This window comes from Podarcis muralis, chromosome 12 (assembly GCF_964188315.1).
Source record: "Podarcis muralis chromosome 12, rPodMur119.hap1.1, whole genome shotgun sequence".
In the NCBI taxonomy this organism is placed as follows: domain Eukaryota; kingdom Metazoa; phylum Chordata; class Lepidosauria; order Squamata; family Lacertidae; genus Podarcis; species Podarcis muralis.
In genome coordinates, this window is record NC_135666.1 from 7,479,401 (window position 1) to 7,506,038 (window position 26,638).

The 26,638-nt window shown below is 46.4% G+C and overlaps 2 protein-coding genes and 1 long non-coding RNA gene across 3 annotated transcripts in view; 2 read left to right on the forward strand and 1 right to left on the reverse strand.

The window, feature by feature from the left end:
• LOC144329289 (uncharacterized) overlaps positions 1-21,578 on the reverse strand; it is a 37,980-nt gene extending 16,402 nt beyond the window's left edge. The window contains exons 1-2 of the long non-coding RNA XR_013394765.1: positions 21,447-21,578; positions 18,952-19,011 (exon numbers count right to left, since the gene is read on the reverse strand). This is a non-coding gene — a long non-coding RNA (uncharacterized LOC144329289). The remainder of the gene's footprint in view (positions 1-18,951; positions 19,012-21,446) is intronic.
• The window catches only part of LOC114607704 (obscurin-like), a 46,941-nt gene that overhangs the window by 16,901 nt on the left and 3,402 nt on the right, over positions 1-26,638 (forward strand). The window contains exons 13-22 of the mRNA XM_077936689.1: positions 1,318-1,440; positions 2,156-2,266; positions 3,123-3,290; positions 4,991-5,113; positions 7,599-7,769; positions 10,858-10,948; positions 12,340-12,579; positions 13,253-13,476; positions 22,117-22,192; positions 24,365-24,514. Of these exons, the coding sequence (XP_077792815.1) occupies positions 1,318-1,440; positions 2,156-2,266; positions 3,123-3,290; positions 4,991-5,113; positions 7,599-7,769; positions 10,858-10,948; positions 12,340-12,579; positions 13,253-13,476; positions 22,117-22,192; positions 24,365-24,514 (1,477 nt within the window). The remainder of the gene's footprint in view (positions 1-1,317; positions 1,441-2,155; positions 2,267-3,122; positions 3,291-4,990; positions 5,114-7,598; positions 7,770-10,857; positions 10,949-12,339; positions 12,580-13,252; positions 13,477-22,116; positions 22,193-24,364; positions 24,515-26,638) is intronic.
• Positions 14,642-19,669, forward strand: LOC114607915 (5-beta-cholestane-3-alpha,7-alpha-diol 12-alpha-hydroxylase-like). Its single transcript, XM_028751622.2, has one exon. The coding sequence runs from the start codon at positions 15,166-15,168 to the stop codon at positions 16,693-16,695; it is 1,530 nt and encodes a 509-aa protein (XP_028607455.2). The 5' UTR covers positions 14,642-15,165; the 3' UTR covers positions 16,696-19,669.

A 26,638-nucleotide genomic window follows, 5' to 3' on the forward strand; every position in this document is an offset into this window, starting at 1 on the left:
GAGGTCTGAAGACCTGGCTCAGTGAGAGGTGGCCATGAGAAGTTACCAGGTATCTGAGAACCTGCTATAGCAACCCTAAAATGTTACTCTGAAGACCACCTTCACTAGACATTTAACTATATCCTACAAAGACCCAAACACACCTTGTGATTAAGCACAGTAACTGAAAAGGCAGTGGCTGGAGTAGGACAATTCCTTCTTCATCTTCACTCAAGCATGCAATTATGTACACCATTTTACATGGCTTTCCCAAAGGCTTAAGTGGCCCTATTGGGGTTTTTTTGGGCTGCCTCATCGTATGAGTTCAGGGCAGGTGCCAATGATGTAGAACCACAGTGTGGCGATCAGACAGGGTCCCCGGACGTTTGACGGTCTATGGATCCCTGTGCCACCACTGTGCTCGCTTCCCCACTGCCACCAACCCGTTTCTCTCGGGTACACACTGAGTCCAGACAGTTGTTAACATTAAATCAAATAAGCAAGTTTATTTTATAAGCCTTAACAAGTTTATGGTTTCAGATAATTTTTCTTGTCAGTTTCTTAACCTTAGTTTCTATACCGGCCTATACCTTTCCTAATAACTGCTAACTTGATTATCCTAACTGTCTATCTGACTCCTCCTATCAGTTTCTCTCACTCTCTCACAACACAACTCGACCAACCCACAGACTTATCCTCCCTCTTCCTTCTCCAACTCCCAACTGACTCCCCAACAACTCCAACTCTAACTCCTCCCCTTGGGTTCCCACTGGCCAATCACTTCACACTCATTTAACCCTTTCCTTATGACCCACCTAGGAGGGCAAACGCCACACACAGAATAATAGAACTGTAGAGCTGAAAGGGATCCTAATCAAAGTCCAAGCACCTGCAGCGCATCTGAGCCATACAGGAATCAAACCTGCAACCTTGGTGTTATCAGCACCATGCTCTAACCAACTGAGCTATCCAGTCTGTTCTAAAAATGTATATAGTCATACCTTGGGTTACAGATGCTTCAGGTTGTGTTTTTTTGGGTTACGGACTGCTGAAACCCGGAAGTACCGGAACGGGTTACTTCCGGGTTTCGGCGGTCGTGCATGCACAGAAGCACTAAATTGTGCTTTGCGCATGCGCAGAAGCTCCGAATTGCAACCCATATGTGCACAGACACGCCACTGCAAGTTGCGAATGCTGCGGGTTGCGAACGTGCATCCCGCACGGATCACGTTCTCAACCCGAGCATCCACTGTATATATAAATATCTAGTTAAATAACTAATGCCCAAAGCGCCCATCACTTGGTTGTCTTTACAGTGGTTCATTTCATTTTCAACAGGCTCAGAGGAGCGGAAGGGTGAGCTGCAAGAAAGAGCATCTTTGACAGAGGCTTCTGGAGGACTGAAAAAGAAAACAGGGTTCCCTTCATTCACTCTTCCAAGCCTCAAAACAAAGGAGAAAGGTACTATCACATTGTTTGTTTGTTTGTTTGTTTGTTTGTTTGTTGCATTAAAACTAGAACCTGGGGAAGCACAGCGTGAAAACTGTAGAAACGTTGTACGGTTGAAGCTTCTTTATTAAATTAAAAAGGTAAAAGTTAAAGGACCCCTGACAGTTCAGTCGCGAAGGACTCTGGGGTTGCGGCGCTCATCTCGCTTTACTGGCTGAGGGAGCTGACGTTTGTCCGCAGACAGTTTTTCTGGGTCATGTGGCAAGCATGACTAAGCTGCTTCTGGCAAAACCAAAGCAGCACACGGAAACGCCATTTACCTTCCCGCCGGAGCGGTACCTAGTTATCTACTTGCACTTTGACGTGCTTTGAACTGCTAGGTTGGCAGCAGCTGGGACAGAGCAACGGGAGCTCATCCCGTTGCGAGGATTTGAACAGCTGACCTTCTGATCAACAAGCCCAAGAGGCTCAGTGGTTTAGACCACAGAGCCACCCGCGTCCCCTTTTATTAAATTAGCCATCGTACAAATTGTACCGACACAAAGGGCCAGCTAGGATTGCTAGATTGCAACCTGGAGATCTGGAAATGGGAGAGAACGTGGCTTACTCCTCTGGTTCTCTCTGTTGATTTAGAAATGTGTGCTAGAAAAGGTAAAACCCAACGCATTTCAGGTATCTGCTTCCTGCCTCACTGACCAGTGTTCTCTAAAGTTCTCTTCCTTTTCAGCACCTTATTTTGCTGAAGAGCTCACTGACCAGACCATTGCCTTGGGGCAGTCTCTGACGCTGTCCTGCCGGACATCTGCCCATTCATCACCCAACATCGAATGGTTCAAAGGTGATATAACCTCCACACCTGTCCACCTGTGATGAATCTGTAACAGGGATGGTTTGGGGCAAAGCAAGGAGGGAATGGCAGGAACATTTCTCTATTTGTTAGACCCTTTTCTTCACAAATCCCTTCCCACACTTCAGCATGTGCATTACATGTGCATGATCAGGGATGCCATGGTGGGAGAAAGAGAGTAGCGAATGAATGAGGTGGGAGGGGAAGCCAGAATTTCCCTACCTGAAATATGCACAATTAGGCAGGCACCTTTGCTATATTGTTTTAGATACCTCCTGAACTTTCTGTTTTGGCAAACCTACCCAGGCTTATAATATAATTACTTATATGTCTTTTAAAAATTTGCTGGTTTCTCTTTTTTCATTCTTCTCCTTGATTTATTTTTATTAGTTTTTAATTTTAGTTTTATGCATATATTTGTTTTCGCTTAGACTGAATCTTAGCCGTTATTAGTCTTCCAATTTTATTTGTACAACACTTGGAGAACTGCTTGATCGAGTAGCTTATAAATTTCCTATTTAAATAAATCTAAAGCCTATAAAAGGAAGGGCTGCTCAAAAGGATAGCCGTTTTGTTATCAAGTGGTTATAGGCACTGTCATCCATCCCAGCCAGGGGAAAGAAATCATCCTTTATTCTGAACCCAGGAACCAAGAGGGGATAGGAGGGATTCGCATTTCTTTTCAAATCTCATGGCTTCCAGGCCTACTCTAGAGGAGAGTCGCTCCCACCCTCTGCACCCTACATTCTAGGGCTGACGTAATGCCTCTACTCAAGATTCTTCACGTACCTCTTTCTGTGATTTCATAAGATTTCATAACCTTGACCCATTCATTTCCACCTTCCAGATGGAGCAGCCATTCGTAGCACGGACAGGATCCTGATCTCCTCTACGCTCAAACACTTCCAGCTTTTAACAATATTAGCAGCCACATCCAGTGATTTTGGCACTTATACATGTGTAGCCACCAACACCCAGGGCACAGTTTCCACCTCCTGTGTAATAAGGAAAGCAGGTAAAGGAACAAATTATTTCCCCTTTGATCCTTTGAACTTGTAGCATAGCATTTCCCAAATGATCTTTGGCAGGAAAGTCCTAGCACGGCTTTCTCTCTGACATGCCAACTTTCCATGTGCAGCAATATTTTTTGTGTAGGACAGCATTCAGAAACACAGTGGTACCTCAGGTTAAGTACTTAATTCGTTCCAGAGGTCTGTTCTTAACCCGAAACTGTTCTTAACCTGTAGCACCACTTTAGCTAATGGGGCCTCCCGCTGCCGCCGCACCACCGGAGCACAATTTCTGTTCTCATCCTGAAGCAAAATTCTTAACCCCGAGGTACTATTTCTGGGTTAGCAGAGTCTGTAACCTGAAGGGTCTGTAACCTGAAGCATATGTAACCTGAGGTACCACTGTAGAGCCTTTCTGCTTTCTCTGAATCAACACAGTCTATCAGGAATCATTCACAAAAGTCTTGTCCCATCTTGGAATGCAAGCTGGCATGACACCTCTAAAGCTCCCCTGTTCTCGCTGGCCCCAGCCTCCCAGTAGCTCCAGTAAAACAAAATGGGAGGCTGAGCTACAAGCTATGACTGGAAGTCCATGACTATACCTCCATAAAGACCCTGAGAACTTTCAGGCAATTAGTATGACTCTTGCAGCAAGGAGAAAGAGGCAGCACGTCAGATGGGCTTGAACAATGTGTTTGTCAAGTCCTGGGGTGTTTGGGGTTGTTACCTGCTAAATAACTGACAAACCACAAGCGCCGGCATAGGATAGCCAAATTGGACTTACCACTAATTGGCATGCAATCAGCGCATCTAGCTTCTGCAATAAAATTAGGAGCTGTGATCTGTGGGTGAGGCAATCCAAGCATTATCAGCACTATGTGATAGAAAATTGGGTTAGCTCTTTTCCCCATGACAAAATCCTAATGAAAATTGCCCCCTCACTGAAAGCAGTAGTCGCACAGTAGGGTAGCTTCTGCTGGTGGGAGAAATTTATTTGGGCAAATAGTAGTTGTAAGGGGAGCATTTTCATTGGGTTTGTGGCATGGAGAATCAAACTCAATTCCCTTCCTCTTGGCAGCTATTTATGCTTTAAATATCTATGATGTTGATGTTTGTGTATTAAATTGATATACTACTGTAATGGGTATGAGTTACTCGTGCATAAACTGCCGCCTCTCTAGGCTAAATTGCCTTGTTAAACCATTCTGACTGCACAGCCCATCTCAACGTGGCTGCCTCAGTCGCTAGCAGAATCTGTCAGTGGGCGTTTCTTAAACCTCTTCCAACATAAAAGCTGTTTGACTCCCAGTCTCCTCCTCCTCTCACTGCGCGGGAGTCTTCTGCGCAGGGAGGGCGTGGGTAGCGGGGGACCTGTGCTCTCCTCACTGATGTCCAGTGAAGAGTCCTGGAGCCCTCTCTCCGCTTCCCCCATCTGCTCCCCTTTATCCCTGGTGTTGCGCTGATTTCCTTCCCCCTGTCCTGAGCTGCTTCTCCCCCTTCTGCTGGGTCCTTCGCCAGCATCATCTGAGAGCCTCCTCTTTGCCTCTCGCTCCGATGTCAGTTCCCTGACAACTACCCTTCATCCGAATATCACAGGGTGCTTTGCAGCATCAAGCACAAGAGCTAAAGTATGGTCCAAAGTTTACACTGTGGATGGCTTCATTCTACCAGTCACAGACTTAAATTTTGTCTCCCACTTTGACAGAGACACCTTCCAACCCACCGTCTCCTGATATTGTTGAGGTTCTTGAAGATGGAGTGGAGTTGGCCTGGAAGCCAGTGGAACTGAACACTCCCGTTACTTACTCTGTACTCTGCAAAAAAGATGGTAAATAAATGAGAACTCATTGTGCAAACTGCTTCCTTGTACAAACTGACCCTTCCAGCTACGATTCTAGGATCCAGCCTGTGGTTTCTGGAGGAAGGTATTTCCTGCATTGTCAGGGTGGTCTAAACCACTGAGCCTAGGACTTGCCAATCAGAAGGTTGGCGGTTCGAATCCCCGCAACGGGGTGAGCTCCCGTTGTTTGGTCCCAGCTCCTGCCCACCTAGCAGTTCGAAAGCACGTCAAAGTGCAAGTAGATAAATAGGTATCGCTCCGGCGGGAAGGTAAACGGCGTTTCCGTGCTCTGCTCTGGTTTGCCAGAAGCGGCTTAGCCATGCTGGCCACATGACCTGGAAGCTGTCTGCGGACAAACACCGGCTCCCTCGGCCTATAGAGAGAGATGAGTGTCGCAACCCCAGAGTCGTCCGCGACTGGACCTAACGGTCAGGGGTACCTTTACCTTTTCTAGAAACATTGCTGAGGCATCTTTCAGGCCCCACCGCAACTACAGAATCATAAAATAACCTGGAGCAGTCTAATCCACTGCCACAACACAGGTATCATAAGGTCAAGCCATAAAATCATATAATCTGTTGGAAGGGACACAAGGGTCCTCTAGTCCAACCCCCTGCAATGCAGGAATCTCAGCTAAAGCATCCATGACAGGTGGCCATCCAACCTCTGCCTTAAAATTCCAATGAAGGAACTTCACAAGGGGGCTTGTGAAGAAGGCGCAGTAGAGACTGTACTTTTTGAGAATTCTAAGGAAAAACCATCTTCCGCAGAAACTGCTGCTTGCCTTCTATCACTTTGCCATTGAGAGCGTGCTCACTTATGGCTTATGTATGTGGTATGGAAGCTGTACTACCCAGGTCAGGATGGGGTTGTGCAGAGTTGTTAAGGCAGCAGAGAGCATTGTTGGCTGCCCACTCCCCACCTTAGAGCAGATTTATGCCACAAGGTGCCATAGGAAGGCACTGGACATAGTAAAAGATCCATCGCATCCTGGTCACTGTCTCTTCGAGCTCCTGCCGTTGGGACAGAGATACAGGACGATGAAGACAAGAACGAGCCGTCTTAAGAACAGCTTCTTCTCCAGAGCGATCTCGGCCCTGAATGGGAAGCCTGGACTTTGAAAGTCATCTAATCTTCCTTGCTGTACTATACTGTATTGTTTAATTAGTATTTTTATGGAGCAGTCAAGTAATTTCGTTGTCCCCGAGAGGGGGCAATGACAATAAAGATATTTTTTTTTTATTATTATTATTATTATTATTATTATTATTATTATTATATGGAACTTGCCGAACTGACTGGGAGACTCCGGGACCAGAGAGAAGAGACAGTGGAAGAAGACTGGAAAAAGTTTAAAGAATATTAGCTTTGGAAGTGGATATAGGCTGTAGGGTTAGAAGTAGAAGATAGTGTATTTTAAAATAGTATTATATGTGAGGGATAAAATGTGAAGATTTTTACGGTAAAAGTAAGTGTGATAAAAAATTAAAAATTATGATATATGTAAACTGCTAAAGATGAGGTAAAATGAAAATCAGACAGGGGGGACTTGGGGAAGCTCACCTAACAACGTTTAGAAAAAACAAGGATAAGACAATAATTTGTTTGTATTGTTTGTTTTCTCTGTTTGTGTTGTTTATTTGTCTTATAAAATGAATAAAAAAAAATTGGGGAAATAAAAATAAAATTCCAATGAAGGAGAGTCCATAACCTCCCAAGGGAGACTGTTCCACTGTTGAACAGCTCTTACCATCAGCTATATTTAGTCAGAATCACCTTTCTTGTAACTTGAAGCCACTGGTTTGAGTCCTACCTTCCAGAGCTGGAGAAAACAAGCTTACTCCATCTTCCACGTGACCACTGTTTAGATAAAAGCCAAACATGATAGAGCCAGCCTTGCCAATAGCTTCCCTCACCCCTGTTCTACTAACAAATAGTAATTGAGGGTGGGGTGCTTGTTGCTTCAAATCCTATAAAATACGTTACAACAGGACAAGCGAAAGTGAATGTGGTGCAATCATATTGCTTTGGATTCTCTGGAACGCTTTCCATAATGAAAGCTCTGCACTCCTGAGAAATCTGGATTTGCATTCTAAGCTTTTACCGTTCTCTTAGGCAGAGAGGGGCTTTGAAAAACAATCTGGTTCCTTTCCCAATCTTGAGAAAGTATGAGGCTGCTTTCAAGGAAACAGCTTGAAGTAACATAAAATTCATTTTAAAAAAATGAAATCCCATAGAGAGGGGAGAAGGATGGATGCAGGACTGAATATTGTGCTTTTGAGAGATCGCACACATCTCTTTAATAGTGCACCTGTCTAAAGTGATAGAAGACAGAATATTCATTTCTGCAATAGCTGGAAATCTCCCTCCCTGTGCATCCTAATCCAAGCCCATCTGGTCAAAACATGACACTGTTACATGCAGCCCGCTGTATTTAAATACTAAACTTTATTCTTCTCTTTTGTTGGCCCAGACGGTGAATGGAAGACTCTGGCCAGTGACATCTCAGAGTGCTGCTACACTGCTGAGCATCTCCCTCGGGGTTTGGTGTTATCCTTCCGGTTTGCCTGCGTCAGCAAAAGTGGTGTAGGGCCGTATAGCAACCCAACTGCCAAAGTGAGAATTGGTGACACGGATCCAGCAGGTAACAACATAATCCACACTGAATAGAGTTCCTGTACTTTTTCTCTTCAGCAGCATAAGCCTGGAAATGCCATTTATAGCCACATGAGCAGACAGGGTTCCTTAGTTTCCTCCGTCCTTCTCATTCAAGCTGGAATCCTTATCTTTGCATTTCTGCCTTTGCTCCTCCATGGAAAGAACTCTCCAAAACACCACAGGGGGGTGAACAGGTCTCATGACTTATGCCATTTCACTGTAATCCAGGAGACTTAGCCATGCCTACAAACCCAACTGCATGTGCTAGGCCCAGGCCTTCTCTTCATGTTGTTGTTGTTGTTGCTGCTGTCCCAGTTGCAGCTCCTTGTTCTCCATTGGAGGTCAAGTCTCAGCATCATCTTGTTTTTAGGAGCAGCTTTCTATGGGGCAGGAGGAACTAGGGAGAAAGTCCATTCAGTTGACATTTAAAGACAGATTTACATATTTCACACTTTATGAAACGATACGCAAATGGGAACCCAGCTGTGCTTTGACACACTTTTCCGAATTTTGCAAGTAATGTGTAGAAAAAGGCATATAACAGGGTTGAGTGGACATATACATGCATAAATTAATGAAAATAACATGCAGAAATGCATTATTTTTTGAGGGGGGAATGCTTTGCAAAACAATGTATATCATGCAATTATATACAATAATATATTAGGAGAATGTGTATTGGGAGAAATTTCCACTAAAATACCAGCGAATTTTCATGAGGACCTTTTGTCTTGTTTAAAATCACAACCTATGTGGCAAAGTGAACCTTAGGTTGGGAAAATGAGAAAATGAGAGAAACTGAAATTAACAGATTAGCCTATCCCCAGGAGGCACTTCCACAGGAAGAGGCAACTTAGAATTTTTAGAGCATATGCAGGAACTCTGCTGGCAGTGCCTGAGAGCTCACTATTTTAAACATCACGCAGTGAGCTCTGGACCTTCATTCCCCATTGACCCTCCCAGGTGCTAAGACAGACATGGTATGCCTTCTCCTATGTGGCAGCCCCTAAGTTGTGGGATTCCCTCCACGCAGAGATGTGTGTGACTTCTTCGCTACACAGCTTTCGGAGAATGCAGAAGACGCTCCTCTTTACCCTGATCTTTTACACCTAAGATGCGTGTTTTCAGAGCCCACCCTATTCCCCCCATTTGTTTTAACTGTTCTGAATTTTGAATAGGTGTAACCCACCCTGGGACCTGCTGGTGATGGGTGCACAATAAATTCAGTAATAGTAATAGTGATGATTACAATTACCGTATATACTCAAGTATAAGCCAACCTGAATATAAGCTGAAGCACCCACTGTATTTTTTGCTCTATAAGACTCACTTTTTCCCTCCTAAAAAGTAAGGGGGAATATGTGTGCGTCTTATGGAGCGAATGCAGGCTGCACAGCTATCCCAGAAGCCAGAACAGCAAGAGGGATTGCTGCTTTCACTGCACAGCGATCCCTCTTGCTGTTCTGGCTTCTGAGATTCAGAATATTTTTTTTCTTGTTTTCCTCCTCCAAAAACTAGGTGCCTCTTGTGGTGTGGTGCATCTTATAGAGCGAAAAATACGGTAATTTTATCACAGAAAACTGGGAAAACTTATTGACTTGCGTATAAGCCGGTTCACCACACCACAAACCTCCTGGTGGACTGGAGTGCGTGTGTGCGCACGCACATGCTCACACGGCAGAGGGGGCTTCTCTTTCCCCCACAGCCCCTCCCATCCCCCTGCCTACCTGTCGAGAGGCTGGTGGCAGCAGCGGCGGAGGAAGAACAAGCGGCCCGAAAGGGCTGTTTTCGGGCTGCTCGTTCCTCTGCCGCCAACAGCAGCAAAGGTGGTGGAGGAGGAAGAAGCAGCTTGAAAGGGACCCTCACTTGACTATAAGCCGAGGGGGGCTTTTTCAGCATAAAAAATGTGCTGAAAAAGTCGGCTTATACACGAATATACATGGTATATTATAATAGCAGCATAGGCCTCAGATCTGCCATTTGGCATGACAGTTACTGCTTTGGTGGGGGGGCACTTCTGCTGTTATTATTAGCATTATTAGATTTCTTACTCAACCTTTACCATAAGGTCCTAGGGTGGCTTAGAACAATAAAATAGACATAGCATAGATAGCCCAGGATGCATGAAAGCCTTTATGTTGTTGTTTAGTCTAGTCGTGTCCGACTCTTCGTGACCCCATGGACCAGAGCATGCCAGGCACTCCTGTCTTCCACTGCCTCCTGCAGTTTGGTCAGACTCATGTTTGTAGCTTCGAGAACACCGTCCAACCATCTCGTCCTCTGTCGTTCCCTTCTCCCTGTGCCCTCCATCTTTTCCAACATCAGGGTCTTTTCCAGGGAGTCTTCTCTTCTCATGAGGTGGCCAAAGTCTTGGAGCCTCAGCTTCAGGATCTGTCCTTCCAGTGAGCACTCAGGGCTGATTTCCTTCAGAATGGAGAGGTTTGATCTTCTTGCAGTCCATGGGACTCTCAAGAGTCTCCTCCAGCACCAGAATTCAAAAGCACCCATTCTTTGGCGATCAGCCTTCTTTATGGTCCAGCTCTCACTTCCATACATCACTAGAAAGCCTTTATAATTTCTTTAAAATAACTGCACATGAATGCTGTGCCAAGCTCCATCCAACAGTTTCACAGAACTCCTCCTCACCTCCTAGCCCCTCAAAAGAGGTCATCATTTTTCTAAAACTTTTTGGTGACATTTTCAGGGGTGGTTTATGAGCGTTTGGAACTTCACTTTAATAATCAGTGGTCATGGGGTGGCTAAGGGGCGTTCTTCCTTTTTCACTTTGAAAAACAACAACCTTGCATTGCCTTCTGGCATCTCTGCAAAACATCTCTCCAGCTGGCACCCTTCCTGGAATGCCCCTGGGATGTCAAAACGTCCTTCCATGGTCATGGGATATTTGGGGAACAAACAACACCCTTGATTGTCTAGGGCTTAATTAACTGAAAGCAGCCTTGGAAACTTGCATTGCATCAACAGCTATTTACCTCTTTCAACACCGATTGCGTGCTTTGACGTTTTCCGACTTCTGTCTCTGCTTCCCCCATCCCACCCCTCCCCCCACCACGCAGCATTCCAGTCTGTGGACCAGGAGGACAGCCAAATGACAGCTCCTGCTCAGCCAACCCACCAGACGTATGCCTTCCAGACGGAAATTAAAAGGTACAGATTTCCATTGGCTCACTGCTCCTTAGTAACCACTTAGTCGGATTCCTCCAAGTTCTATATGTGGAGAAATTTAGCCTGCTAAGCAAGCTTTTTAAGAAAGGAAAATGGTGCTCTTGCCAGGCATGGTCCCCTCAGTGCGTATAGGTGTCACTGAGGAATAATGTGGCCTTAAGAACTGCCCCTCTTTGCTCTCTAAAAGACCCGCCCCCCTGCAGCAGCACCAAATCCCACCCCAGTTGTGGTTAAGGGCCTGAGGGACGCGGGTGGCGCTGTGGGTTAAACCACAGAGCCTAGGACTTGCCGATCAGAAGGTCAGCGGTTTGAATCCCCGCAACGGGGTGAGCTCCCATTGCTCAGTCCCTGCTCCTGCCAACCTAGCAGTTCGAAAGCACGTCAAAGGGCAAGTAGATAAATAGGTACCGCTCTGGCAGGAAGGTAAACGGCGTTTCTGTGCGCTGCTCTGGTTTGCCAGAAGCGGCTTAGTCATGCTGGCCACATGACCCGGAAGCTGTACGCCAGCTCCCTCGGCCAATAAAGCGAGATGAGTGCCGCAACCCCAGAGTCGGTCACGACTGGACCTAATGGTCAGGGGTCCCTTTACCTTTACCTTTATAGGCCAGAAAGGCTGGTACTAAATTAAGCAAATAAGGGGATTTGCATTTTCCCCTATGTACAATGGTAATAGCTTGCCTGGATATGCAATACTGCATATGTATCTGGACTGCTGATAGAGGGGAATGCAGACTGAGAAGGTGTCAGAGCTGGAGAGGGGAGGAAATAGCCATAAAACCGTCCACCCTCTCTTTTTTTTAAGGGGGAGGGTAGAAGATAAGTCTGAGCTTGTGGTGTCAGACATTCCTAGGGTGTATTTGCCTGGCTTACTGGCTTTTATCAGTAGGAAAGTGTGGTTGACACAACTCATTGACGACAACAGAAATTATGCAGCGAAATCAAAGAGTCAACTTAGATGCAGTGTGGGTTAGAGGGTAGAGTTTTGTTGCTTGCAATTTCCTTCAATGAAGGCCAGGTGAGTGACAGAGGGAAAGAATGCAGAGTCCCTTGCAGGGGACTCTGTACCACGTGATAATCAGCATCACATGACACCGCAAACAATATTTCCCGAGAAGGCTGCTGGGTCAGTTGCTCACTGTGCTGAAGGCAAGAGTTTGTGGCGACTACTGTGAGTCCTTTTTAGTGGTCCTGCAGTAGCAGCTCTTCCCCTTAGCCACTCCTAAGCATGGTTCGGTGCCATCCAGTAGGACAGTCTTCTCAAAGCATGGCAGAACGTGGGTGGGTGGGTGGGGTATCACCAGGTTAAGGAATAACATTCAGCTCAAACTTCTGTTCCGTTCCTTCCCCTTCCTTGCTGCTCCACCTCGGGACAGAGGGCGCTTCAGCATCATCAAGCAGTGCAGAGAAAAGCTCAGCGGAAATGCTTTGGCTGCCAAGATCATTCCCTATAGGCAAGAGGACAAGGAAGATGTGCTCCAGGAGTATCATATCCTCAGGAAGCTTCACCACACCAACATCGGGCAGCTGCAGGGGGCCTACGTGAGCCCACGCCACCTGGTCCTGATCACAGAACTTTGTGTCGGCCCTGAGCTTCTCAATGCTTTAGCTGGAAGGTAAGCTTGCTTGTCCAACAAACTAAATATGCATCAGCCACAAAAGCTGTGGAGGCCTCTTTTCTCCTCCTCCTCAGGATACAGTTTTCAGAGGTTCCGTTGTAAAATTTCCATAGGCAACCCAGTGTGAAGGTGCCAGATGAATAAGACCAGTATAGACCAGTAGTCTTTGATATTTTCCAAAGCAGGACCCACCTTTAAAACATGAGGAAGTGGTAGTCACAGAAGTGGAGGGGTCTCCTGTTGCAATAACCCCTGGCTTTGGCTGGAAAACTACTTCCTTATTTTGCATTACTTAAGTATAGTGTTGTTGTTTTTTACAAGATTGGTTACCAAAACCTGAAACCTGAAAATCCCCAGAAATCTGGCAGATTATATACATCTCTCTCTCTGTGTGTGTGTGTGTGTCTACACTACATGTGCATATTTATGCATTATACACAGAGAGACACACACAGTAAGAAAGGTCTGAGAAATGTAGTTTTTAAAATAAACTCTGCCTTTTCTTTAGTGATATGCTCACACTAACACCCATCCAACACTATCTAGCAAAAATGCCCTTTGAGTTTGCTTTCAGTAAGTATTTGTGTGAATCTCTTGCTTAGCACCAACTGATTATAATCTTATGGAGAATGAAGAATGTGTTGTTGTCTAACCAGGTTCTCTTTTGCAGGTCATCCTATTCAGAGGTGGAAGTCAGAGACTATCTGTGGCAGATTCTTAGTGCTGTTGAATACCTCCATGCTCAGAATATCCTGCACTTGGATCTGAGGTCTGAAAATATGATCATCACGGAACCAAACCTGCTCAAACTCCTGGACTTTGGCAACGCACAGTTATATGAACCCGACAGAATCATTACCCTCGATGGGTGCACGGACTACGTAGAAACTATGGGTGAGTAATCAGTGATTTGTTAGGTGCCTTTTCTTGGATCAAGGGTCTGAAAGGCCTGGTGATCACGGGGACAAATGAAAATGTCATGTCTTGAGTTGGACAGTTGGGCCATGTAACCCAGTCTACTCTGTTTGACTGTGACACTCTAAAGCTTCAGATTGGGTTTCTTCAAAGTCCTGCTACCTAAGATTCTTTGACTAGAAAAGCAAGGGTTTTGAGCTGGGTCTTTCCACTTGCAGAGTTCGTGTTCCACCATGGCTCGGTCTTCCCCCAACTCAGAGCAAGATTACAGAGCCACTTATCGAAACTATTGTGTTGTCAGTTGTAGCCCCACATCGTAAATAGTTTAACTTCGCTCAATGACCCTTAGCTCTAAGTATTGCACTTAGCTCAATGACCCTAGCTCCAGTTCAGCCAGTTAGTCATTATTATGGAAGTGAGAGCTGGACCAAAAAGAAGGCTGATCACCGAAGAATTGATGCTTTTGAATTCTGGTGCTGGAGGAGACCCTTGAGAGTCCCATGGACTGCAAGAAGATCAAACCTATCCATTCTGAAGGAAATCATCCCTGAGGGCTCACTGGAAGGACAGATCCTGAAGCTGAGGCTCCAAGACTTTGGCCACCTCATGAGAAGAGAAGACTCCCTGGAAAAGACCCTGATGTTGGGAAAGATGGAGGGCACAAGAAGAAAGGGATGACAGAGGACAAGATGGTTGGACAGCGTTCACGAAGCTACAAACATGAGTCTGACCAAACTGCGGGAAGCAGTGGAAGACAGGAGTGCCTGGCGTGCTCTGGTCCATGGGGTCACGAAGAGTCGGACACGACTAAACGACTAAACAACAACAACATAGATGGAATTTGCTGTCCTCACATTCTCTGTGGCAAAAGCCAGGGTTGTGGAGCCAGAAAGTCAAGAGCAACAAAGAACTGCTGCCCTTAAGAGCCAGGAGACACTTGCAGTGAGTGACAGCAACTCCACTCCTTGGGAGCAGGACGAAGAGCAGAGAGAAGGGAGAAGGAAAGACCATATGTTTCTATACAGTGTACAATGGCTGTTTATAGTTTTGGAGGAGGGAGCGTGTGCAATACATCAGCTTTTGTTTTGGTTTGCATATTGCTTCAGGTAGTGTGAATTAAGTAACTTTACCTCCCCTTCCCACAACTGCATCACTAACCCCTCACTTCCTTATCCTCCTTTGCCCTGAAATTCTTGTCCTATATTTGATTTTCCCGTCCCCCTTTGGTCATCCACATTCCCCCTCTCCTCCCCTTCCTCATTTTATTGCCTCCCTTCTTTTCTTCATAAGTTAGATCTGTTAATATAAATCTGTGTTTATGTGGCTTAAAAAGAACGAAGGAGATAGGTACTTTAAAGCTGAGTACTGTACTTCCAATTTATAGGGCTTTTTATTAAAAATAAATAAATTAACTACAATAGGGATTAAAAAGACATACTTCCATCCATTCCAAATCCCAGTTTGTTAATTATCTTAATGGTTTTCTTTGCATAAGGTACACTGGATATTATTTTAGTGCAAATAAATTAACCGTAGCAAGGGTTAACTTTTGCTTGCTCTGCTTCCTGGCTCCACCTAGATTCATGATAAGTGGAGCAACTTTTTAAAACCACTTGTTTTTTCTGCAAGAGCTTGTGCTTGTGCTTTTGTGTGACAGAGCTCCGAGAGATGGCTTTCTGGGTGATGGTCCTATGCGCCGTCCTGGCATGCATATTGGGGGGGCTTTATTTGTTGGGGGCGTTCCGCCAGAGGGGAGCCCAAGAGCCCCCTTTAGATAAAGGCCTTATTCCGTGGCTTGGACATGGATTGCACTTCCAAAAGGACGGCGTTGCCTTCTTGCAAAGGATGCAGAAGAAGCATGGGGATATCTTTACGGTACTGCTTGGGGGATACTATTTCACCTTTGTGATGGACCCCCTCTCCTATGGAGCTATTCTGAAGGAAGCAAGGACCAAGCTAGATTTCACTTTATATGTAACCCAAATTGTGGAGCAAGCATTTGGGTTTCAGCATTCAGAAATGACTCATAAGGTACTAGAGGCAGTCAACACAAAGCACCTCAGGGGCGATGGGCTCGTGGTGATGACCCAGGCCATGATGGAGAGCTTGCATAGAGTGATGCGCCATAGCCTGAGTTCAGCAGGAGGGGAGAAGTCCTGGAAACAGGATGGATTGTTCCACTTCAGCTACAACATGCTCTTTAAGGCCGGATATCTTGCTGTGTTTGGAAATACAACCAGCAAAGGTGAAAAGAACAAAGAAGATGCTGAGAGGAGTGACCTAGCTGACTCTGAAGATTTATTCGCAGAGTTTTGCAAATTTGATAATTTTTTCCCGGGATTGGCATCTTCCATGCTGTCTCCCAGAGATAAAATGGAAGCAGAGTCTCTGAAGAGACACTTCTGGAACATCACGTCTGTAAAGGAAGTATATAAGAAGGAAAATATCAGTGGCTGGATAACTGACCTGCAAAAACATCTGGATGAGGCTGGGATGCCTGAATACATGCAGGGGCGGCTTTTTTTCACGTTGCTCTGGGCACTTCAAGCTAATTCTGGACCAGCTTCCTTCTGGCTTCTTGCCTACCTGATGAAAAATCCCAAGGCGATGGATGAGGTGAGGAAAGAGGTGGACAGAGTGGTGGAAGAATCTGGCCAGGAAGTGAGGGCAGGGGGTCCAGTGCTTAATATCACCAAGGAGATGTTAGACAAGACCCCCATCTTGGACAGTGCTGTGCGAGAGACTTTGAGACTGGCCACAACCCCACTGGTGATCAGGGTTGTGATGGTGGATCTAGAAATCCAGATGAATGATGGGAGAAAATATCTTCTGCGCAAAGGAGACAGAGTTGCACTTTTCCCCTTTGTAGCAGCACATATGGATCCAGAAATCCACCCAGATCCCCATGTTTTCAAATATGACCGGTTCCTCAGCCTAGACGGCACAAAAAAGAAATTCTATAAGAATGGGGAAAAGGTGAAATATTTCTCCATGCCTTGGGGTGCAGGGGCCATGTGCCCTGGGCGTTTCTTTGCTACCAATGAGCTAAAACTCATTGCCTTCCTGATGCTGACATACTTTGATATGCAGCTGGTTAACGTGGAGAAGGAAATCCCTCCCGTAAACAAGAACCGCTGTGGGTTTGGTGTGATGCAGCCCACACACGATGTTCAGTTCAGGTACCGACTTCGCCACTGAAGGTAGGAGGCACAGGAAGCCACCTGGTATCATGTGCCTGTGAATCTTCATGCTAAATTGAGTTTTTAAAAAATCAATCGTATGTTTCTATTTTTTTTTAAAGAAACCTTCCGTTTCTTTACACTTCCAACACTTATTATTAGGCAAATGATAGATTTTTGCAAGCTTGACTGGTGTCATGTACCACCTGTATATCATTTTCATAATATTCTCTCTTAAAGCATTACATGCTGTAAACTTCATACCTGTGGTCCATAACTGTTCCCAGTCAGCCATCATAATGTTATGTCCAACATCCTGTGCCCATTTAATCATAACAGATTTCACTGTTTCATCCTGAGTATTCCATTTCAACAGCAAGTTATACATCCTTGACAAAGTCTTAGTTTTGGAATCTAACAATTCTGTTTCCAATTTTGATTTTTCCACCTGGAATCCATTTTTTTTGTCCAAATTATATGCCTCCGTTATTTGATAATAATGAAGCCAATCTCGCACTTTATTTTTTAGTTTTTCATAACTTTGCAATAAATCAATCGTATGTTTCTATTTGTGGGTCAAAACTTGTAGAAGAATGTGCTCTTTGCCCAATAAGTTTGGTAGATGCAAGTATCACTCAATAGTGCATCTTATCTATCCATCTGTCATGAATGCTTTAGTTGAGATTCCTGTATTGCTGGGGGTTGGACTAGATGACCCTCGGGCTCCCTTCTGACCCTACCATTCTATGATTCTATTATCTCACCCCTTTTTGTACCATTGTTAAGAAATAAAGTGGAGACAGATGGCCTTTCAACTTTTGAGGGCTCCTTTTGTGGACTATTTGATGTGCATTAGATTGGAATATTGGTCCTCTCTTTCCTGTAAGATGGTTGCCACAAACTCTCTCCCTGTCTGACGTGTTATAAATGTTGTCTCTCTAAGGCATAAAACTCATGCTTGTTACCAGGGTTCACTGCCCTGCAGCTGGTCACATTTGCACCACATACCCTTGCCTATATCTGATCTGTTGTAATCTACATTCTGTAAAAAGAATGTCATGTCCAGTCCGGTTTGTGAACATTTCATAATCATTTGCAATTCTCCTGGCTTTCTTGCGAAAGATGTTTATTCAATACATTTTGGTATTTTCAGTTTTGTTACTGTTGATCAATGCCCATCAACAAGTATCCATTTTCATGTCTCCGGGGATATTGCCATTTGTTTGTCTTGTGGCATCTTGAAAATAAGAAGCCCAAATAATTGGTGGTGATTGGGGAGAAAGAGAGTTAGTACTTTGCTTTACTTTTTGGCTCTTATTAAAGTTTACTCATTAATTGATCCTCAATTGTGTTGTGGGTCCTGACTGGTTTTTCTTTATTGATTTTGGTGATGCTTGACTCTTTGTAGTAGTTGCTCAAAGGGTTTGTAAAGCTTGCTTTCTTAACTTTTCCTTTGAAGGGAAATAATTCACTGCATGGATTAATACTATACTAGGAGAAGCCAACCTGAATATTATTGCAAAACATGTAAGAGAAGAATGAAAACAATCAATCATTTACTTACAGTAAGCATTCCTGTAACCAACATATTTGATGCACTCACATTTTTCCAAGAAAACACATTTCCTTTAAGAAAGAAGTTGTTTTATTTCTTTAAAAATGCCATTTGTGCAATATAAACAAGAAGCCAGCATAGGCAGAACACCTTCCTCAAGCAGCTCAGGGTAGTAACAACAGGGGAGGCAGGAGGCAGTCCCAGCAACAGCAACAGCCCTGACTCAGACCAGCTTCTGATGTGGGGGAAGCTGCAAGCACTTCCTCAGTTACTGGGAAGTAATGACTGAGAGCATTACAGGATAGAGTTTGAGCAGCTCTCTCCACCACCACCACCATTTCATTTCCTCTGCTCACTCCAAGAAATCGCAGAAACATCTCCTGATGTTTCAGGAGATCCAACATTTGCTGGATATCAGGGCAACAGAGCCTGTGCCAGAATCATAAGGAGGAATCTGCTACGCTACTCTCGTTATGGTTCCAAAGAAGTTGGGGAAATGGAGGATCTCATCCTGGATCTCAGGAGGGCCAATTGATAGCTGAGCCAAAGGAAATTCAGAATGTAGACCTTGAAGAGCATCCTAGAAGGCCTCATGTCTGGGCACTGCATTGCTTCCCTGGACCTGATCAATGCCTACCTCCACATACCAGTTTACCCATCTCTTTGCAGATTTCTGCATTTTGCATATCAGGGCAGGAATCTCCAGTACAAATGCCTCACCTTGGATTGGTCCTCAGCCCCAGGACGTTCTTGAAGTTGCTGGTAGCTGTGGTGGACCATCTAAGGAAGAACATCTTGATCAGCTCAGACTCTCACCAACAGGCTGAGAGACCCTAGACAACACTGCTACCAAAGCATATACATGCAAAGAAGGTGGAACCAAGTGGCAGGTCCTCGTGCAGAAGGCCACCAATCTCCTGTCTAGGGCAGAACGGTATCCAGAATCTCTATCAGTAGAGCATGTACCAGGCGCCTCCAACGTCTGAAAAGGCATGTTCAGCCGCCAACAGGTCTCCCAAGCTAGTGTGGAGCTTTTTTCCACAGGTGTTCCAGCAAATAGTGGGTCGCTGTGGTCTTCCAAGAGTAGACCTGTTCATCATCATCATCATCATCATCATCATTTATTATTTATACCCCACCCATCTGGCTGAGTTTCCCCAGCCACTCTGGGTGGCTCCCAATCGAGTGTTAAAAACAATACAGCATTAAATATTAAAAATTTCCCTAAACAGGGCTGCCTTCAGATGTCTTTTAAAGATAGGATAGCTGCTTATTTCCTTCACATCTGAAGGGAGGGCGTTCCACAGGGCAGGCCCCACTACCACCACTATTATTTATACCCCACCCATCTGGCTGGGTTTCCTCAGCCACTCTGGGCAGCTTCCAACACAATATTAAAATACAGTAATGCCTCAAACATTAAAAGCTTCTCTAAACAGGGCTGCCTTCAGATGTCATCTAAAAGTCTGGTAGTTGTTGTTCTCTTTGACATCTGGTGGGAGGGTGTTCCACAGGGTGGGTGCCACTACCGAGAAGGCCCTCTGCCTGGTTCCCTGTAACTTGGCTTCTTGCAGTGAGGGAACCGCCAGAAGGCTCTCAGCACTGGACCTCAGTGTCCAGGTAGAACGATGGGGTGGAGTCGCTCCTTCAGATATAATGGGCCGAAGCCGTTTAGGGCTTTAAAGGTCAGCACCAACATTTTGAATTGTGCTCGGAAACGTACTGGGAGCCAATGTAGGTCTGTTATGTGGTCTCAGCGGCCACTCCCAGTCACCAGTCTAGCTGCCACATTCTGGATTAGTTGTAGTCACCTTCAAAGTTGCCCGACAAAGAGCGCATTGCAATAGTCCAAGCGGGAGATAACCAGAGCATGCACCACTCTGGTGAGGCAGTCCGTGGGCAGATAGGGTCTAAGCCTGCGTACCAGATGGAGCTGGTAAACAGCTGCCCAGGACACAGAGCAGTTCACAAATTCAGAAGACCAAAAGGTGGAGCTCTTCTCCTGATTCAGAACTCAGGGAGTGCTGGGCATGGATTCCCTGACTTCTGCCTGGCTGGGTACGGGGCTTCTATACACCTTTCCTCCCACTGCTCTAATTGAGACTTCTCAGGGATGTAAGATTTGCACCAGATGAGATTATTGTAGTGACTCTTTTCTTGCTGGGGGCAGGGGCTGGTTCACAAAACTCATGGCCTTATCAGTGGCAGACCCTTTGCCCCTACCCTCCAGGGTGGACCCTGGTGTCACAGCGATTAGTCCACCACCCAGAGTCAGATTGGTTACAACTCAATACCTGTTGTAGAGAGGGAGGGCCTAAGAGAATTAGGATGGTAATCTCTACCATCCTAGCTTCCTGCAGACACTCTACTGGCACGCTGTATAAAAGCTGGCATTACCAGATGCTATGAGAGGGGAAGCAGAGTCTATTCCACCAGAAGCACTGTTTGGGACCCAATCCCCTCTGGGTGACATATGCAGGGTAAGCACCTGGTCCTCACCTTCTGGCTTTGAGAGGCATTGCAAGCTAGACACGCCTCAGCCAAGGTCTCCTTTGGAAGCTGAGTGCTTCGACAGGTAGTGGACACCACTTATGTAAGAGCCCACAGAGACACATCCTACACAGGATTCCCTTCCTCCACTACAGGAGACGCAAACGTTGGAACTTACTGTGATAAGTTCCTTCTCTATAGGGAGGAAGGGCACCAGGCCCTCCCAAGTGACCGCAGTGCCGGGGAGGCCATCAGACTCAGACAGTTGAGCTTTCCCTGGGAGCATAAAGCACTCACACCAACAATGGTCAGGGATCTCCTGTCTCCCCTCCCCCATGTTTCCCTTCCCTCTTCTCTTACTCTTCTCTTACTCCAGGGTTTTCTTCTCTTCTTCACCTGTGCTACATTACATGGGCCATTACAGCTTTTTGGGACTGAGGCCCAGGGACTGGCTGACCTAGAATGTTATGTTCCCACTGTGGGACCACTGATGTGCTGGGCCCGTGGGTAGCCCGAGCAACACGGTCCAGGTCCGGTCCCAAATCCAGGGGTTCAGTCCGACAGGGCCAAGGCAGGACACGAGGCAGGAAACCAGGCTAGGTCAGGCACAGGATCACAGGCAGGCTCTGGCAAACAGCAATGTTGCTCCCGCAACCTGGGGCGGGGTCCGGCAGCCTTTTATCTCTGTCGGGGTAGCAGCCAGTCCTGATCCCCCAGCGACTTACCTCCCTGTCTCGCCCAAAGGTGAGCACTCCTCCTGCGAGTACTCAGGTCTCTCCTTCTCTCAGACCTCAGTCTCTGCAGCTCAGGAGACGTTGGTGGGTTACTAGACCCAGAGGCCACCTCAGCCTCCCCTGACCCAACTGGTAGTGGAGCAGCTGTAAGTGATGGCCCAGCTGGAGGCAACGAGGTAATCCCCGCATCTGGAGCCAGGGCAGGCTCAGGCCCCGGACTCGGCCCAGCTGGTGCTTGTTGCAGGGGAACCTCTGCAGACTGGGACTCTTCAGAATCAGGCCCCAGACTAGGTTCAGATGCCGCCTGAAGCAAAGGGTCTGGTGCGGACTGAGTTTCCTTTGGCTCTGAGTCCGAGCCTGAGTCCCAGGCCATCACACTGAGTTCTTTTCCCTTAACAGGTTGTGCTCTTTTCTTTCCTTTTTCTGATAAGTTGTTTATTTTTTGGCTATTGGTTTACTAGCTTATGCACAAATTGAACTAGCGAGGGGATCACCCTGTCCACCAGGTGTACCCTCTCAAAAGTTTGACTTCCTGCCAGTGGAGAGGTGGGTGGCAACAGCCCACACAGGATCCTCTTCCTACAGAGGAGGAGCTTATCATGGTAAGTACCAACGTTTGCATTTCTAAGGAAGCTTCCCTAATACAAATGTGTCTTCTTAGCTTCAGAACTCCTGGCAGATAAAGGAGCTGTTCCACAGACAGACATCTGGGCTGTTGGAGTAACAGCTTTCATCATGTAAGTCTTTTCAAGTTTCGTTTTCTTGGGTGCGTGGCTGTTTGGGATAAGGGATAATTAACTTAAAAATCCACCAAAGCACAGCGGATCTGGAGAAAACATGCAAAGGAGGCTTGGAGAAGAAATTCACCAGGATACTGTTACTTCACACAATAATAGGTAAAGGTAAAGGGACCCCTGACCATTAGGTCCAGTCGTGACCGACCCTGGGGTTGTGGCACCGAAAAAGCCCTGGCTCTGGTTGAGGCCAGCCTAACCTCTCTGTGGCCCGGGACCTCCAATATGTTTTTGTTTGAAGACCGTAAGACATACCAGGAGAGGCGGTCCCGTAGGTACGAGGGTCCTAGGCCGTATAGGGCTTTAAAGGTTAAAACGAGCACCTTAAACCTGATCCTGTACTCCACCAGGAGCCAGTGCAGTTGACAGCTATGTGCTTGGGGTGGCCTCTCATCTCCTGGCTGCTACAGCTTTCCCCAGCTCATGTATCTCTTCTTCCAAGTCAGTCTCCAAGTCCCCTTCTCTCTGTGCCCAATCATCAGAATCCAGTCACCACTCCTCAGTGTCTCCTGTATTGAGAATTGGCTCAGACTTCCTTTCTCACGTTGAGAGACATCACCTGATATCAACAACCTTGCTGCTCTTGCTACTTCCTGGCAGCTGGTGGGAACTGAAATCCCAACATCCTGCCAGTCCCTGACAATACCTGAGGTGGGGCAGATGTGCTTATCTAAACCCAATTAGCCATAAGCTCTTCTGGTGCCTTAGAAATCTTGCTCTTCATAGCTCCCTACAGAGACTGGAGAGCCTCTTCTGTGAAATGGGAGTGAGAATCAGATGCTTGTAAAAAGTTGGGTGGAGATGAATAACATGATAACAGAGCTTGGGGTGGTGGCTCCTTTCCTCACCTGCCCTAGAAGCATCATCTAGAGTAGCTGTAGGCAACTGCAAGTTTGTGGGCCAAACTGAAGATCAGCAAACAACCAAAAAAATCGGCTGGGGTGGAGGCAAGCTGCCTGGTGGGCAGCTGCCAGGCAGTGAGGGGCCGGCCAAAGAAGAGAGAAATGGAGAGATAAAGAACAGAAATGGGTAGAAGAGGTACAGGAGTAAGTGAAAGGACCCCAGTGGATGGCAGGAGACAAAGGGGCAGTGGGATAGAGGGATAGCCATATGATAGCCATGTTCAAATATATAAAAGGATGTCACATAGAGGAGGGAGAAAGGTTGTTTTCCGCTGCTCCAGAGAAGCGGACACGGAGCAATGGATCCAAACTACAAGAAAGAAGATTCCACCTAAACATTAGGAAGAACTTCCTGACAGTAAGAGCTGTTTGACAGTGGAATTTGCTGCCAAGGAGTGTGGTGGAGTCTCCTTCTTTGGAGGTCTTTAAGCAGAGGCTTGACAACCATATGTCAGGAGTGCTCTGATGGTGTTTCCTGCTTGGCAGGGGGTTGGACTCCATGGCCCTTGTGGTCTCTTCCAACTCTATGATTCTATGATTCTAGGGAGAGGTGAAAGGAGCCCATAAGTCAAGTCTTGGAGGGTCAGAAGGAGGCAAGAGTTGGATGGGAAGCAGAGAAAGGGCATGGATATTTAAGGCTGCATTGAGACAGAAGGAAAAAAGGGAAGAGAGGGAAAGAGACAGAGTGGAGAAAGAGAGAGAACGCTGCCACTCCTTGGAATAGGAGGCAGGCTAGTCAAGCCCTGGTTGAGACTGGAGCTAGAAGAGAAGGCAAGTGAGGGGAGGCTGTGGCTTGGCCATGAGAGCATGATGGGGTCTGGGATGGCTATGAGCCAAGCCCAGGCAGAGTGACAACTCCACTTCCTGGTGGTGGTGATGATGGGAGAGAACCAATAGAGGAGGAGGAATGGGAAGCCTTGGAGAAGCCCTTAAAGACTAAGCGGGCTTGCGGGTGCTTCCACTTTTCCAAGCACCCTGCATGGAATTGGACCAAGGAGGAGATCTCTCCCAGAAGAACTTACTTGACGATGGCAGGGGTCATCTGGACTGAGCACAAGTCTAGTTAATAAAGCATCTATGAAAGATATTTAAATCAGTATCTGTGTGCTTCCCTGGATCAATGTTGGAGACTGTGAGGTTTTTTTATGTGCTGCTTTGCTTCCGCCCAAGGGCAAAAAGAACCATTTCTAATACTCTTCTCCTCTGTCCTCAGGCTGAGCGCTGAATACCCAATCAGCTCCGAGGCTGCCTGTGACTTTGGGAGGCTTGTGAAGAGAGAGAAAATCAAGTTCAACAAATGCTATGCGGGCCTTTCAGGAGGAGCCGTTTCGTTCCTACAAAGCACACTGTCCTCTAATCCATGGTGCGAAGGTCGCTCTTTATCTAAGGCAGACTTTCTCAAGAATTAGTTAATTATTATAGAGTGTGTGTGTGTGTCCCTCCACTGTATCTCACACAAAAAGAGAGCCTCGTTCAAGTGATCTCAGTTTAACTAATGAACCCCCCAAAGCAGTTGTGCTAGGAGATCAGTAATAAAGAGGCAAGAGACAGGTTATGGGGTAAACTAGGTCTAGTTTATTAACCAATAGCTTAAGCACTTGAGAACACTGGAGTTTGAATCATCTAGTCCAACTTCCTGCAATGCAAGAATTCTGCCCACCGCCATCCCTGGGGGAGCTCGAACCATCAACCTTCTGGTTATCAGCCTGAAACACTGATCCACTGTGTCACAGAAGCCACTTAGTGATTTATAAAACTTCCAAACTATGTACAGTGGTACCTCAGGTTACATATGCTTCAGGTTACTTACGGTTCAGGTTACAGACTCTGCTAACCCAGAAATAGTGCTTCAGGTTAAGAACTTTGCTTCAGGGTGATAACAGAAATCGTGCTCCGGTGGCCCCATTAGCTAAAGTGGTGCTTTAGGTTAAGGCCCCATTAGCTAAAGTGGTGCTTTAGGTTAACAACAGTTTCAGGTTCAGAACGGACCTCCAGAACGAATTAAGTACTTAACCCGAGGTACCACTGTAATGGAAATTAGACAGTGTGTGAGTCTACCCTGTGGGAAGTCAAGCTAGCCTTATTCCCAGCAACTTTTCCCCCTGCCACACCCTTAAGGCAAGGAGGGAGGTGTTTGTGATTCATGCCCCCATCAAGCCACATAACTCAAAATGACGGTTAGCTTCAAAAGCCCCATGAGTTACCGGGCCCTGCGTTCGTCTCTAGAATCACAGTTCAACAGAAAAATGCCTGTGTGTTCTCACCATTTCTGCATTCTCACCACCTCTTTTCTGCGCAACACCTGCTTAAGTGACCAAAAGTCAATAAAAGCAATCAACCTCATTATTCAGCTGCTCACTGCTCTAAGGTTGTCATGCAGTATAGACCAGGCAAAGAAAATCTCCTTCTGCCAGCCATTCACAGAAGAAGACAAAAATTCCTAGTCAATCCCAGCTGATATCACCCAGCCAATATGACCCTGAATACAGGGGAGGGAGGACTGGGCGCCACCTCAGCATTGTGGGAAAGGAAGAGAAGGAGAAGGCAGGAAAACCTTTTAGATCTTCCACCCTCTCCTCTGTGCTGGTAATTGCCAGTATGCCCCATTTCCCTCCCCTCTGCAAACACACTCCCACCTGGGCTCCTTTTAGAGCCAGGTGGAAGAGAACAATATTGGTGTGTGGTTGGAGTACAGTGGTACCTCAGGTTAAGTATTTAATTCGTTCCAGAGGTCCATTCTTAACCTGAAACTGTTCTTAACCTAAAGCACCACTTTAGCTAATGGGGCCTCCCGCTGCTGCCGCACGATTTCTGTTCTTATCCTGAAGCAAAGTTCTTAACCCAAGGTACTATTTCTGGGTTAGTGGAGTCTGTAACCTGAAGCGTCTGTAACCTGAAGCATCCGTAACCCGAGGTACCACTGTATTTTGAGACAAGGCTACAATGGCCCACTCATTCATCCCCTATTTTGGGCAAGCAAAAACCTAGCGTCCCAAAAGAATGGTGGTAGGCACTGGCCTGTTCTCCAGCTACTTGGCTCTGATGAATTCTGCAGGTAGGTAAGAGCAGTTGTCACTTGTTTGTAGCACATCACTAGTTGGGTGCACTCACAGGCCAGCACGCTTCCAATACATCACAACATCCTTCTGTCCATCCCACTCAACTGACAGTAGTTCTCTAATGCCTCAGGCTAGAGTCCCCCCCCCAAGATCTACCTGAAATCCTTTTAAACGGAGAAGTGAGAGATTTGATTTCTCTTTCCCCACCCCCTTCTGATTGTGTTCTTCTGCTGAGCTGAGGCTGCTCCTCAAGCATGATGAAATAATCACTCTAAAACTAAGCAGTGAAGGGATGCGGGTGGCACTGTGGGTTAAACCACAGAGCCTAGGACTTGCCGATCAGAAGGCTGGCGGTTCGAATCCCCATGACGGGGTGAGTTCCTGTTGCTCGGTCCCTGCTCCTGCCAACCTAGCAGTTCAAAAGCACG

Coding starts and splice junctions, on each gene's coding strand:
- LOC114607915 (XM_028751622.2), top strand. CDS start 15,166: ATGGCTTTCTGGGTGATGGTCCTATGCGCCGTCCTGGCATGCATATTG.